General features: G+C 43.3%; 1 protein-coding gene across 8 annotated transcripts in view; it reads left to right on the forward strand.

Annotated features, from left to right (window-relative positions):
• The window catches only part of LOC138736332 (progestin and adipoQ receptor family member 3-like), a 40,794-nt gene that overhangs the window by 22,406 nt on the left and 2,674 nt on the right, over positions 1 to 15,714 (forward strand). For 3 of the 8 annotated variants that reach the window (XM_069885664.1, XM_069885666.1, XM_069885667.1), the window contains exons 4-6: positions 3,788 to 3,943; positions 8,537 to 8,734; positions 12,639 to 13,130. In XM_069885664.1, coding sequence (XP_069741765.1) covers positions 3,788 to 3,943; positions 8,537 to 8,734; positions 12,639 to 12,944 — 660 coding nt within the window. In that variant the 3' untranslated portion in view covers positions 12,945 to 13,130. The other 5 variants (XR_011340234.1, XM_069885668.1, XM_069885670.1 and 2 more) reach the window with 4 other exon arrangements.

Raw genomic sequence — 15,714 nt, forward strand, 5'->3', positions numbered from 1 at the left:
TGAATGCAGTGCAAGAAAGCGTCGAGGAAATCTCAGCCAGGAGTATATTTTACAGGGAGTGAGGGCTTTTTACATGAGTAATAGTTGTAAATTGTTCACGAAGACGGCAGCATGGCCTGAGTGCCTCCATCTGTGCTCTGATGTGGCCCTTGTTCTGCACAAGTTCAGAATATTGGAACTGAAGCTAGAATGTTTCAAAGGGAATGACTGACTAGTTCATGTTATTAACTTGTGCCGCGTGAAATATGCATTTCCATTATGTTCATGGGTTGCAAGCAGAGAGTCCTGTGCTAACAAAGAGCAAAAACCACATTGTGGCATGAGATTCCATCTTGATCAAATATAAAGAGTAGCACACAAAAATCTGCAGATGCCGCTTTGAAGTAAAAATACACGCAGCTGGAGAAACTCAGCAGGTCAAACAGTGTTCTTTATCTTTGGCTTGGCTTCGCGGACGAAGATTTATGGAGGGGGTAAATGTCCACGTCAGCTACAGGCTCGTTTGTGGCTGACAAGTCCGATGCGGGACAGGCAGACACGGTTGCGGCGGCTGCAGGGGAAAATTGGTGGGTTGGGGTTGGGTGTTGGGTTTTTCCTCCTTTGTCTTTTGTCAGTGAGGTGGGCTCTGCGGTCTTCTTCAAAGGAGGTTGCTGCCCGCCGAACTGTGAGGCGCCAAGATGCACGGTTTGAGGCGATATCAGCCCACTGGCGGTGGTCAATGTGGCAGGCACCAAGAGATTTCTTTAGGCAGTCCTTGTACCTCTTCTTTGGTGCACCTCTGTCACGGTGGCCAGTGGAGAGCTCGCCATATAACACGATCTTGGGAAGGCGATGGTCCTCCATTCTGGAGATGTGACCCACCCAGCGCAGCTGGATCTTCAGCAGCGTGGATTCAATGCTGTCGGCCTCTGCCATCTCGAGTACTTTGACGTTAGGGATGAAGGCGCTCCAATGAATATTGAGGATGGAGCGGAGACAACGCTGGTGGAAGCGTTCTAGGAGCCGTAGGTGATGCCGGTAGAGGACCCATGATTCGGAGCCGAACAGGAGTGTGGGTATGACAACGGCTCTGTATACGCTTATCTTTGTGAGGTTTTTCAGTTGGTTGTTTTTCCAGACTCTTTTGTGTAGTCTTCCAAAGGCGCTATTTGTCTTGGCGAGTCTGTTGTCTATCTCGTTGTCGATCCTTGCATCTGATGAAATGGTGCAGCCGAGATAGGTAAACTGGTTGACCGTTTTGAGTTTTGTGTGCCCGATGGAGATGTGGGGGGGCTGGTAGTCATGGTGGGGAGCTGGCTGATGGAGGACCTCAGTTTTCTTCAGGCTGACTTCCAGGCCAAACATTTTGGCAGTTTCCGGAAAGCAGGACGTCAAGCGCTGAAGAGCTGGCTCTGAATGGGCAACTAAAGCGGCATCGTCTGCAAAGAGTAGTTCACGGACAAGTTTCTCTTGTGTCTTGGTGTGAGCTTGCAGGCGCCTCAGATTGAAGAGACTGCCATCCGTGCGGTACCGGATGTAAACAGCGTCTTCATTGTTTAGGTCTTTCATGGCTTGGTTCTTTGTATAAGCAAAGGTAAAAATACATCACCAACATTTCAAGCCTGAGTATGGAAAAATATCGGCAGGTGTCCGAGCAAAGGAGTAAGGGGCGGGGGTGTGGTCGCAAAGGAAGGCAGGAGGTGATAGGTAGAGAAGGGAGGGAGGGGACAGCAGTGATTAAGGGGAGGAGGGATGGTTAGATGAAGGGAGGGAGGAGAACTGGAAAGAGGAGGGAAGTGGTGAGCAGGAAGCAGGTTAGCAGAAACTGGAAAAGTCGGGTGGTTTTGGTGGGATAGTATATGAGGCCATGGACAGGCATGTGAGTGTGGGAGTGAGAGGGGAAGATGTGTCTGATAGCAGGATCCTGTTGTAAGTGCTGGAAATGCCAGAGGACAATATGTTGGAAGCGACCACTGGTGAGGTGGGGGGTCAGGATAAGGGGGATTCTGTTTGTTGTATCCGAGGGCAGGGGGGCGGATGAGATGAACAGGAAATTGAGGAGGTGAGGGCTGAGTTGGATTATTTGAACTAACGATTTGCATTTAATTTTTAAATTTTATTCTTTGGCTAATTTTTTTTTAAAAAGGGTTCCAGTGGCATTGAGGTTCCATTTATTGAGACAGACAATGTTACAGAGTCAAGTTATTCTAAATTTAGATTTCAGGTTTATTATCAGAGTACACACATGGTACAACCCTGAGATCCGTTTTCAGAATTACCACTTAGTGGCAGTGCAAAAAAACTGACTCAACGTACACATGTAAACAAATAAAGAAATGTTAACAAACTCTGCAATGCTGAGAGAGAAAAAAAATCAATGAAGTGCAAAAGTTGAGAGTTGAGCAGTCTGATGGTGGAGGAGGAGCAGCTGTTCCTGAACCTGATGGTGTGAGTCCTGATGGTAGCAGCAAGAATAGAGCATGTGCTGGGTGGTGTGGATCCTTGATGTTTTCTGCTGCTTTCCGACAGCAGCGTTCCCTGTAGAAGTTCTCAATGGTGGGGAGGGTTTTGCCTGTGATGTCCTGGGTTGTGTCCACTACCTTCTGCAGGGCTTGAATGCAGTGGATTAAACTATCTCCTGTGCGAGAAGAACGTCACTCTACCAATACTTGATTCCAAATTATGTAATTGTGAAAGTGAACAAAGCCATGATAATTTATGTTGCCTGTTGCATTATTATATATTAAGTTTGTCACGTAGCAGAAGAGTCTGTATCCAGAAAGTGTTTAAAGTCTTTGATTGACGAGCGGTTTAGAGGGGATTTTGGGAGGAATATTTTCAAGCAGAGGATGATTGAAATCAGGAATGCACTACTCATGTCAAACTCATGTCAAACTCATGTCAAACTCATGTCAAACTCATGTCAAACTCATGTCAAACTCAGGCCCGCGGGCCAAATTTGGCCCGTAATATATTTGGCCCGCAAGATCATATCAAATATGTATTGGAGCCGGCCCGCTGGCCGCGGCGGCAGTATAGCGCATGCACAGCTAATACTACAAATCCCAGAATGCTTTGCAAATGCATTGGCGCCGGCCCGACAGCCCGCTAATCGCCCCCACCTCCTCTCTTTACTTTCATTAGCATCTGCGACCTGTCGCCCAACTCGCATGTAATAAACCCCTTACGAAAAATGGCCAAACGAAAGACAGAAAACAGGACCTTTCAAGACAGGCGGGAGACAGAGACTATATGTTCATCATTTTAAAAGACAAACCTGTTTGTTATTGAACCAAGTTGTTATTTTTTTGACTTGTTGGCTTGTGAAAAAAAATACATTTAAAAGGAGCTTAAAGGCTATAGAGAAATATTATTTATTGAATATTTTATTTCTCATTTGTTAATGCTTCTTCTGGAAAGAGTTTAACCAAAACTATTATTAAACATTTATTTTAATAAGAAAAAGTTTAACATTACGTATGTTGAAAGAAGAGAAAACATGCAGATGTTGTTGAAAATTTTCAATAAATATTTAGTTTGGCCCATGACTTAGTCCAAGTTTTTAATTTTGGCCCTCTGTGAATTTGAGTTTGACACCCCTGGCTTAAGGGATGGTGAAGGCAGGCGTTCTAGTGGTGGTATTTAGATGAGCCTGGCAGAGAAGACTATGGGCCAAGCGCTGGACAATGGGTAACTGGCGTGGACTTGTTGGATGAAGGACCCCCCCGCCCCCCCACTGTTTCTGTGCCGTTTCACCCTCTGCCATTTAGCAGTGAATCACCACTGTTCGGTTTGGTTTCATTCACAGTTCTGCATGCTCTGCTCAGCGGGATACCATCTCTTCTGCTGCCACCACTCCGAGAAAACCAGCCAGCAGTGGCTTGCCCTGGACTATGCCGGTGTCTCAGTAGGAATGTTGGGGTGTTATGTCCCAGGAGTCTTCTATGCCTTTTATTGTGCAGAGGTAAGTAGCTGTCCTTTATAAATAAGTAATTGGTGTACAGTAAAATCCCCAGTATCTGGAATTCAAGCAACCAACACTTCAAGCAACCTGAAATTGAGGAAATAAATAAATAGATTGAATAAATAAAAATTTCAATAAAAGTTTAAAATCCTAAATGTAAATGCTCTCCAAACAACCCCTTGGTGAAGTTGGGAACAAGCGTTTAGCCAGCCCCACTCGCAGCAGCTGTTTGAATAAAATTTCAATGAAGTTGTGTTTGAACAAAATGGCGGCGCCCAGGATGAAGAGCAGCCGCTACCGCTCGTTCCTGGGGCGACTCTCCCAAAAGTGTCTTCGTATCCCTGCCCAGTAAGAGCCTTTATTAGAATTAAGTATATTAATAAGGCTTTATCTGTAAACTTGGATGGGGCGGTGGGGGTTAATTAGGATGGTGGCAGTAAGCGCAACACTGTTACAGCGCCAGCGACCAGGGTTCAAATTTAAATTTAGTAAGTTACGGGAATTATCTGATTAAAGTAACTTTACACAATAGTGATTTTTTTTTCCAAATTACTTTACATTTTGCACTGCATTCTTAATGCCAGTGTATTAGTTAGGCATTGTAAGAGCGAGTCTCAATCCAGCATCCACGATCACCGTACAAGCCGGATAATGGGGATTTTACTATACATGAATGAAAACATACCGCCAGTCCAGAATGATAACTTGTTCCACAGGCAATAATTAGCAAGCGTCTGCATCTTCTGATTTCTTTAATTGAATCCTTTAATCCACCAAGGATCACTAAGAAGCAATAGGCAACGCACAGGTTACAACGCAGCATGTACGAAGCAGACCAACTAGAAAATTTGTATATCCGGCATACACAATCACTGTCAGTGATGAATACTTGGGATTTTACTGTATTTAAGAAATACACACTTTAAATAAACTTCCAGTAAGAAGAGCAGCCGCTACCACTCGTTCCTGGGGCGTCTCTCCCAAAAGTGTCTTTGTATCCTTTACAGGAATTGGGCATTAGAGTGTTTAATGGTTCGCTCGAAGAATAGTTCAGATCCAAAACCATGATTATACATCTTTAGCTCCTATGGACACTGCGAGATCTGCTGAGTTCCTCCAACATTAATTTGATCATTATAAAACAAGTCTGGTGAATTCAACTTAAAAATGAATCCAGGGACCTCCTTCGAGGGACTGAGAGCACGAATCTGACATGAGATTAGCACCAGGAATGAAAGCATTCTTCCTTCACATCATTGTATGTTACCTGTCCTACAATCTTCTTCAGCATGATGCTGAACCAAGCCATGAAAGACCCCAACAATGAAGACGCTGTTTACATCCGGTACCGCACGGATGGCAGTCTCTTCAATCTGAGGCGCCTGCAAGCTCACACCAAGACACAAGAGAAACTTGTCCGTGAACTACTCTTTGCAGATGATGCCGCTTTAGTTGCCCATTCAGAGCCAGCTCTTCAGCGCTTGACGTCCTGCTTTGCGGAAACTGCCAAAATGTTTGGCCTGGAAGTCAGCCTGAAGAAAACTGAGGTCCTCCATCAGCCAGCTCCCCACCATGACTACCAGCCCCCCCACATCTCCATCGGGCACACAAAACTCAAAACGGTCAACCAGTTTACCTATCTCGGCTGCACCATTTCATCAGATGCAAGGATCGACAATGAGATAGACAACAGACTCGCCAAGGCAAATAGCGCCTTTGGAAGACTACACAAAAGAGTCTGGAAAAACAACCAACTGAAAAACCTCACAAAGATAAGCGTATACAGAGCCGTTGTCATACCCACACTCCTGTTCGGCTCCGAATCATGGGTCCTCTACCGGCACCACCTACGGCTCCTAGAACGCTTCCACCAGCGTTGTCTCCGCTCCATCCTCAACATCCATTGGAGCGCTCACACCTCTAACGTCGAGGTACTCGAGATGGCAGAGGTCGACAGCATCGAGTCCACGCTGCTGAAGATCCAGCTGCGCTGGATGGGTCACGTCTCCAGAATGGAGGACCATCGCCTTCCCAAGATCGTATTATATGGCGAGCTCTCCACTGGCCACCGTGACAGAGGTGCACCAAAGAAAAGGTACAAGGACTGCCTAAAGAAATCTCTTGGTGCCTGCCACATTGACCACCGCCAGTGGGCTGATAACGCCTCAAACCGTGCATCTTGGCGCCTCACAGTTTGGCGGGCAGCAGCCTCCTTTGAAGAAGACCGCAGAGCCCACCTCACTGACAAAAGGCAAAGGAGGAAAAACCCAACACCCAACCCCAACCAACCAATTTTCCCTTGCAACCGCTGCAATCGTGTCTGCCTGTCCCGCATCGGACTGGTCAGCCACAAACGAGCCTGCAGCTGACGTGGACTTTTTACCCCCTCCATAAATCTTCGTCCGCGAAGCCAAGCCAAAGAAGAAGAAAAAAAACATATGTGCTGGGCAGAGGAGAGCAGGCTAGAACTAAGTCAATCAAAGTCGAGGATTTGAATACCTTTCATGATCTCTCTGCATTGTGTTAATCAATGCTTGAATTAAACTATGAAATCAGCCCTTTTCAAATTTGGGATGCTATGGTAAAGTTGTATAAAGCATTGGTGAGGACAAATTTGGAGTATTGTGTGCAGTTTTGGTCATCTAACTACAGGAAATATTATTACGAGCCCAGAGGACCCCAAAACCCAACAGCAGCAGAAATTCACCAAGACAAATGGTTACTTAAACAAAAGTTGCTTTTAATTATCTTTAAATATGAAAACAGGATCAAACTTTATATGGTTACCATTAACTTAGGGTTAACCTAACTTACCCCCTTTCTAATTCTAAGCACAAGCGTATGTAAGTTCAGAAAAGTTCTTTGATTCACAGCCCAATCTCACTTCTCTCTCCTCCAAGTTCACTGGTTGCAGGCAATCCTTATTACTGTGCACAGAATTTAACATTTATGAAGTTCACCAAGCTTTGGTGCTTGAAAGGTAAATGGTTGCCACTCAGGAAAGTTCTTGTCGGTTTTCAGAGAGAGATTTGTTGTTCACTAGACACAAACTGATTCCTTTAGATCAACGTCAGTGTCTTGGCGAAGAAACTTGCCCCATCAGGGTTTTCCAGATGATAATCTCTTTCTTTTAGGTCATTACAGAGTTACTTTTTTGTTCCTCTCATTTCAAGTGAAACATTAGATAGCCAGACCTCTTGTATGGACCACAAGTGCTTTGACCAGGCTCAACTAAGCATTCACAACCTGTCTTCCAAATGGGGTTTTTCTACAAGCCTGCCAGCTTGTCCTGTTCCAGTCCCAGCTGCTGCTGCAGACTGTCACACTGTAAAACTCTCTCTCTCTCTCTCTCACACACACACACACAAAGAAAAGCCTGTTTGACTCTCTCTCTGCTTGCAAAACCACATGACCCTCTTAGAACAGCAAACTGCACTCAGAGAGTCTGCGGTTCCAAACCTAATCCTCCGAGTTCTTTCATCTGTTGTTTTTCAAAACAACAATCCATTAGTGAAATCCCTTGGGCACTCTTCAAAGTTTTTGCAAAGGACCTGGGCCTGTCTGGCTTGAGCAGAGCTCCAGTATTTTAAATGAGATGTGTTTTGAAGTGTTTGTATGTGACCTACACTTAAAAAAAAAACAGCCACAATTTATCTCCTATAAAACATATATAAAATCTGTGACAATATATCAATGAAATTGAAAGATTGCAGAGAAGGTTTGCTAGGATGTTGCTGGGACTTCAGGACTGAGTTACCTGGAAAGGTTAAACAGGTCAGGACTTTATTCCCTGGAGCACAATAGAATGAGGGGAAATTTGATAGAGGAATACATAATTATGATGGGTCTAGACAGAGTAAATGCAGGTTGCCTTTTTCCTCTGACGGTAGGTGAGATACAAACTAGAGGACATGTGTTAAAGGTGAAAGGGGAAAAGTTTAAAGTTTAGGGGGAACATTTGGGGGTGGGGGGAAGAGTGCTGGAAGTGTGGTTTGAGCTGAAGTGGTGAATACAGGCTGAATTTTAACCTTTATGAAAAATTTGGACAGGTATATGGATGGGAAGGGTACGGAAGGATAGGGAGTGGGTACAGGTCAGTGGAACTAGGCAAGATAATAGTTTGGCAAAAACAAGAAGGGCTGAGAGGCCTGTCTTCTGTGCTGTAATGTTTGGTGGTTCTATATTTTCGATTGTTGTTCAAGCAAGGCAGGTAGCTACTGAGCTGGACAATTGATCATGGCTTGGCTGGGTACTGTATATCATCTGAAGATGACCATCAAAATCCAATAGCGATTGCATTAGATCCTTATCCACCCGGGAATCGACCTAAGTAATTGTGAGTGCTGGATCTGTGAAACAATTGGCAAAATTTACTGCCTAGATAAATGGATTCTAATCCTATTTTGTCACTAAGCAAGTGATATGGACAGCATACTAAACGTAAGCTATGTGTAGTTTTATCCAGCCTATCATTTGTAATAATAGGTTAGATGATGTCTGGGTTGTGTTTTTGGGTCGAGGACCAGGGTATGCTGTCGGGCAGAACTTGTACAATTGAATGATAATGGACTTTTGCCTGCCTTCTCATTGCAGTATTGGAGACAAGTGTACCTGATAACCGTGCTGGCCATGATTTTTGTGATGTTCCTCACACAAATCCATCCACAGTACGCCTCTCAACATTGCCACAAGCTACGCATTCTGCTCTTCTGCTTCATTGCTGCCTATGGAGTAATCCCCACAATTCACTGGATATTTCAGAATGGTGGGATCGGGGAACCAGTTGTTAAGGTAGGAAGAGTTCTACAGCAGACCCCATTGTTGTCGCTTTGTAAACTGCAATTCCCGGCAAAGCTCCAGATGATGATAAAATTCCCAGCATTTACTCCGTGACATTGTGAGATTGATGACTTCAGAGTTTTTTTTTAAACTGAATTTCAGAAGTTGCTATTTGTGTTACCCTACTCATATAGAGAAGGGAGTTTAAGTCCCTGCAGCAGGGAATCTGTCTGAATTCAGGTAATGAACAATCATTTAAACTTTTTGTCCAATATTTTTACTCTTGTTGTACGTTTCAGAACTAATTTTTCAACAGCAAGTCACATTGAACACCTGTAGCACTAAAAATGAATTTAACTTGTAAAGTCTAAATCTCTGAATAATATTCAAAATAATTTTTAAAATTGTATTCAATATTAGTGTTCTGATTATTCATGCTTATTTCTCAGTCAGTTCTCTGTAAAGTACTTTTTAAAATTAGCCAATCTGTAAAGTTTGTATCACAGTTTGTTGTCCCAGGGGATTTTTCTTCAGTGTGGCTGAAGATCCAAAAAGATCCAAAAACCAAACTTTAGTTTTTAGCACTGACATGACATCACAAGTGGAGAAAAAAATCACCACCTGACTTGTCTGTGTGGGGCTCTGACACTCTGTTGGCGCCAGTTCAATTCTTTCTTGGCTTAGTAAAAACACAACCTGAAATCTTTGCTTCTGGCCAGGAAGATGCCAAACGGGGCTGGGTCCAAGTCTTCAGCGTTGACTGCCTCCGGAGTCGGTGACTCCATTCTCAACATCGGGTATGGTGCCGTCCGCATTGAAGAAGACGCTTTGGGCTCCCGGGCGGGAGTGGGATGCTTTATTTATCTTTTGTAAGCAGAGGATTTTTTCTTTTTTTTGCTATTATTAAACATTATTTCATGTGAATTTTCCACTTGTGGCACCATGTCGTTGTTTAACTGCTGATGCAAGTATTCTCCTGATGCTACTGTGCTGTTTTTGGCAGTTATTTTGTTTTGATCCAATGACTAGATTAAAGTCAGCAAAAAAAAAAAAAATCTACTCCACAATGATCATTCAGCTTTCTTCAAGAGCTGTGGCTATTTTTGCTTCTGCTTATTTATGTAGTTACATCAGGAGGTCCTTGTTTTTTGCTGTTTCACTCCATCTCTCTGGAGCCCCTGCTGAAATATGCATTTCTTACAACGTGTACTTTTTATGAAACTGTTTCTAATCATTAATTTTTAAATGCATTAGATTCCAATTTCTGCCCAAAGTTTTGTTTTGTGATTGAAACTAGACTAATGGAAATTGGATGCCTGCCTCGGGATGTATTTGAGTGCTTGAGCCCTGGGAAAGTTACCAGCTTCACATCACTGTTCTTCCTGAGATGGGGGGGGTGCTGGTCAACATTTGGGGAGCATGTCTAGATTAATGTGAAATCATCTCCATTGATCTGAAAAAAATCTTGATGTTACCCACAGCAAAGCGTAGCTAGTTTACACATTTAAACACTGCCCTGAACATTTACTCTCTATTCCTGATGCACTGTAACCACAGAATTCACATTTAGAAAATAATTATCGGGAAATAGTAAAAGCAACTTCGATAAAGGGCTCAGGCTCGAAACAGAGGTTATATATCTTTGCTTTATAAATTGTGCTATGTGACTTGCTAAGTTTCCCCAAAATTGTGTTTCTACTTCAGTCGGGGCGTCTGCAGATTTTCGTCTCTCATTCAATTATTGGGAAGTGTCATGTTTGCTGGCACTTTCCTACCCTTCACTTACACTAGTGAAAACAAAGGATAGCAGGCAAATGGTCACACCAGCCCTGCAAGTCACAAGCCTTCTTGTTTTGGGAATTTCCCCGTCATTTTGAAAACCTGCAACTTCCCATTCAATAGTATTTGCAGAGTGGCAAAGAGTGGAGCATAACAGGACAAGTGTACTTCATTCTGACCTGTTTGATTTTTGAAACCTTGCCAAAGCCCCATGTTCTTCTTGGTTTATGATAAGAATTAAACTTATTGTACCCCAACCATTGTCATGTGTTCCGAGTTTGGCCAAGGCCTTATGAACTATTTCACCAAGACCATCTGTTTTTTTTTCCATTTGGACCCTCTCCAGCCAGATTACATTAACATCGACTTCTCCAGTGTCTGCTAACCTACTCTCCTTTCTCCCTCCCTCCCCGTCCCCCTGTCTTCTTTCCCTCAGCTCTCCACCCCCTTCCCCCTCTATCCACTGAACTATCCCTCCTCCCCCTGCTTGCTGCTGTGCTCTCCCTCCCTTCTTCACCTATTACCTCCTGCCTTTGGGGCCATGCTCCTCCCCCCATCCTCCTTTTTCGGACACCTGTCGACCCATTTCCATACCTCGATGAAGGGCTCAAGCTCAAAACATCAGTTATGTACCTTTATAAAGGACGCTGTTTGACCTGCTGAGTTTCTCCACCGTCGTGTTTTTACTTCAACCACGGTGTCTGCAGACCTTTGTGTTTTACTACTAGTTCAATCACCCTCAACATAATGCCATGACCAGTCCTAGAATAAACATATAGTATGTATTTTTATTGCATCTCGCTGACAATAATTAGCGGCATTAATTCTGTGCTATGCCTGCATTGTACAAGAGGATCTGGATCCCAATGGACTCGATGAGAAAAAATAAACTGCTGGAAGGCCTCATCGGGTCAAGCAGCATCTGTGGCGATGAGGGAATGGTTGACGTTTCCAGTCAAGGCACTGTATCAGGGCATCCTGGTGTGGGGCTCTCTCTGAGGTGTTGGCTATCCCTTTGCCTTGACAGAAATAGCTTGATCCTCTGAGGCCTGCCAGCAGTTTATTGTTCAGGACTCCAGCATCTGCTGTTGGTTGCATCTCTCTCTGGACTCCATTCGTTTACAATCTCCCCCGCTTTGGATAATCTCTCTTTAAAGTGCATGAATTCACACTTGCCCACTGTAAACTTTAATCTTTGCATTCCTGTCTCAAAGTGCCAGAGACGCAGATTCAATCCTGACTTCGAGGGCTGTGTAGAATTTTGTATGTTCTCTCTATCAATGAGTGGGTTTCTCCTACAACTCAAGGATGTGGAGCAGTTGGTTAATTGGCCACTGTAAATTGCCCTTGGTATGTAGGCGAGTGGTAGCACCTGGGGAGTCTATAAAAATGTCAATAGAATGGGATTATTATGAGTACAAATGGGTGGTTGATCATTGCACAGGCTCAATGGGCTGAAGGGCCTGTTTTCATATCACATCTCTCTCTCTCCTTGATGAATAATTCACATTCAATACATGAATCTCATCTGATTCATGACTAATTTGGTTTGTTTATGGCATATCAACAGTTAGTGAAATATTGACGCTGGGCACAAGCCTGAAATGTCAATTTTGTATCTTTACCTTTGCTACATAATGGACACTGTTCGACTTGCTGAGTTTCTCCAGAATTGTGTTTTTACTTCAACCACGGTGTCTGCAGATTTTCATGATTTACATTTGCAAACATATTGGTTCGTATCAATCCATCTTGCACGTGTCTAAAATGTTGATATGTTTCAACATAATACAGGACAATTTTTATTATTTTGAGAATCTTTCACTGCAAACATCTTCAAAGTTTAATTTACTAATCCAAGGTGTTTTTTTTTAAAATTTGGACTGTAGTAATTTGGATGAGGAAACACATGTTCCAAGTCAGAAAGTTCTTGTCACCCGGAAAAAAATAATGGTATTTGGTGTCATTTACTCGTTATGGATCAAGTGTACGCTCAGGCACGGATAGCATTACGGAAGTGCTGGAACTCGATTAGGCTGATTTTTGGCTTTAACACCACAGTAACCACATATAATAGAATGTTGAATACATCCTGAATTTTTCCCCTTTATTTCAAACTTCTTACTTTTTGTCCTAGGTGTTTGCACCCAGAGTGGGTATTATGTATCTTCTAGCAAGTTTGGCATTTCTGTTTTATTACAGTAAAGTACCTGAGAGGTACTTTCCTGGTAAGTCTATCTCCCACCCCCTTTGTCTTTCTTTCACCCCCTTTGTCGCCTCCCTCTTCCTTCCGCCTCCCCCGTCTCTGCCTCTCCCTTCTTCCCCACCTTTCATCTCCCCCTTTCCTTTGTCTTTTATCTCTCATTCTTTGTCTTTATTTCCTTATCTCTCCCTTAGACTTTCTGCTTTTAAAATGCTCCTCAAAATCGTGCTTGAAAGCTGATACAAGTTAACAAAGAGAAGCTGGAGGGATTCAGCAGGTCAGGGTAGAAATGGTCAATTAGTGTTTTGGGACAGGACCCTTTATTGAGATTCTAACCATTTCTCTTCACGGATGCTGCCTGACCCACTGAGACCACCCCCACTGCCCCAGCTTCTCTTCGTTCATTTAAAATTTTCTTAATTTTTCTCAAAGGTGGTGTATAAACTTGAGTTTTTGGACGTGCGTCACAGACAGGAAACCAATCGTTCCTCCCCTGTAAAATCTGAACACTGGGATCTTGGGAAAAGGAAATGCTGAAATTTATTACAGAAACATTAGGTTTTTGATGAAGTTGTATGTTTTTGAAACTTGTACTGCACATGTATCCATGTTCACCACTTCATATACTTTAGTGTAAACTGCTTTGGGTTATGTTGTTCCTGGATCAATACAAAGATAACTCGCATCCTAAAAAATCCTTGAAATTAGCATAGTTTTATACTTTTTTTCTTAAATTCTCTCCATCTGCCTTTTCAGTTCAATTGAACTTAATTCCAATGTACAGACTTTAGTGTAAATCAACTTTACTTAACATATAAAACAGGGCCCTTTGGCCCTTGATGTTTTGCCAACCAAAAAAAAAGATACTAAATCCTTCCTACCCCGTAACCCTCTATTTTTCTTTTATCCGTGTCCCTAAGAGTCTCTTAAATGCCCCTAATGTTTCAACTTCCACCACCACCCCGGCAAGGAATTCCAGGCACTCACAACACTGTGTGTGTGTGGTGTGGGTGTACATCTACTCCCGATGTCTCTCCTAAACCTTCACTTTGTACAAATGTTTTCTGCTACCTTCACCCTGCAATAAGGGCATTGGCTGTCTACCTTATCTATGCTTCTCACAATTTTGCAGACCTCTACTTAAAGTCAACCTCTCATCCTTCTTTACTCGAAAGAGAAAAAATCTCAGCTCTGCTAACCTTGCCTCAAAAGACTTATTTTCCAATGCAGGGCACATCTCCTCCGCACCCGCATCTTCCACATCCTTCCCATAATGAGGTGACCAGAACTGAACACAATGCTGTAAGTGCGTTCTCACCAGAGATTTGTAGGGCTGCAACGTGACCTCAATCCCCCCCCCCCCCCCCCCCCCCCGTGAGTGAAGCCCGGCATTTGTATCGAAATAGTCAGAATTCCCAGAAAGAACTGATAATCGCTCCTAGAGTGTAGGCTGCCTTTGTTTTCATACCAAATGGGAATGATGTGATTTTTTTTTTTTTTCCGTTATGGTTTTGTTTAGCAATGTTGCCAGACATACTGCTGACTGTATACAGTACATCAGGTGATGAAGTGCTGGACAGGTGGCACCAGAGAATTCCGTCTGGTCACCCTGCTGCAACCAGGTTTAATGCTAAAGCTTTCGTGTCTCCAATCCAAGACAAGATTGGAAACATGTATTTGTACATTATATTATGATTATATACCTTTTCCTAACTGGTACAGTTCTTTTCATAAATAGGCAGCAGAACTTTTCTCACTGGGAACATTGGCAAGTGACTAAAACTGTGATAATAATTCCGAAGTGTTAAATTAGCTGCATGGTACTTTAAGATGATACAGATGGTGTTTTTCCTCTTTCCACTGCTTCCATTTTCCTTCCCTCCCCCTCCTATTTGTTTTTCGTTGGCACTTTCTGCTTCTAGATTTTCACTCGAGCTTATTCTTTCTCCTTTCTCACCGCTGTTTCCTCACTTAGGAGAGCTGAATAATAAATGTTGACCTTGCAGTGAACACACATCCTGAAATTCATGCATTGAGAGTTGTTGCACAGCAGGCAAGTGGGGAGAATTCCATTATATGCCTGACTTGTGCCTTGTAGATAGTGGAAAGGTCTTTGGAAATCAGGAAACAAACTAATTGTTGCAGTTACCAACTCACTGACGTGTTCTTGTTGCCGTATTATTTACGTGGCCGATCCAGATAATTTTCTGATTAGTGGTGGCATATTGGGGTATTGATGTTGAGGACAGACCTGATGATGATATTAACTTTCAACGTCAGCAGACCCCCTTCCTGCACTTTCTTCCCTGAAATCTACTCTTTCCTGCTTGTCCATCAACTCCCATTCACCTGAGGGGTAATTTACAGTAGACGATTAACCTCCCAACGTTTATTGGAACTTTGAAGAAGGGCACCTGTATGGTCTCCCAACAGTCACAAAGAGGACATGCAAACTCCACACAAAAAGTACCCTAGGTCAGGTTTGAGCCTGTGTTGTGGGAGGCAACAGCTCTAACTGCTGCACGATTATGCATCATCCCCTTCCCATTACTGTGAAACCCATTGTGGGCGATGGGACAGACCCAGGGACTTGAGGCCCATTCGTAATTACTCAGTGTGCAGGGATAGTGGGGGATGGGTGAGAAATGTTGGCCCAGCCAATGGGACCACCAGCACATGAACAATGAAAATTTGTAATGAGAGGTCATCACTGCTTAATAAGGGGGAAGACGCAAGGAAGATGTTACAAAATTCAAATCACCTTAGAGGCACAGGAGCCAGGTAGTGGATGGATTCCTGTGCAGGTCTGCTTAGAAAGGGCTTTAAACAGGGAATTTTCACTGTCATCACTTTGCCCAGACTGAACACCTCCGCAGATTGTGTGACATGAAAAAGTAGATAGCGTGCAGGTGTGATTGGAGACATCAATGATGAGAATGTTTACTGATTGATGGAAAAGTGTGATCTACCATAACCGTTTTTAGTTAAATGTGTTTTTTTTAATGACTAT

The sequence above is a fragment of the Narcine bancroftii genome, chromosome 6, assembly GCF_036971445.1.
Source record: "Narcine bancroftii isolate sNarBan1 chromosome 6, sNarBan1.hap1, whole genome shotgun sequence".
Taxonomy (NCBI): domain Eukaryota; kingdom Metazoa; phylum Chordata; class Chondrichthyes; order Torpediniformes; family Narcinidae; genus Narcine; species Narcine bancroftii.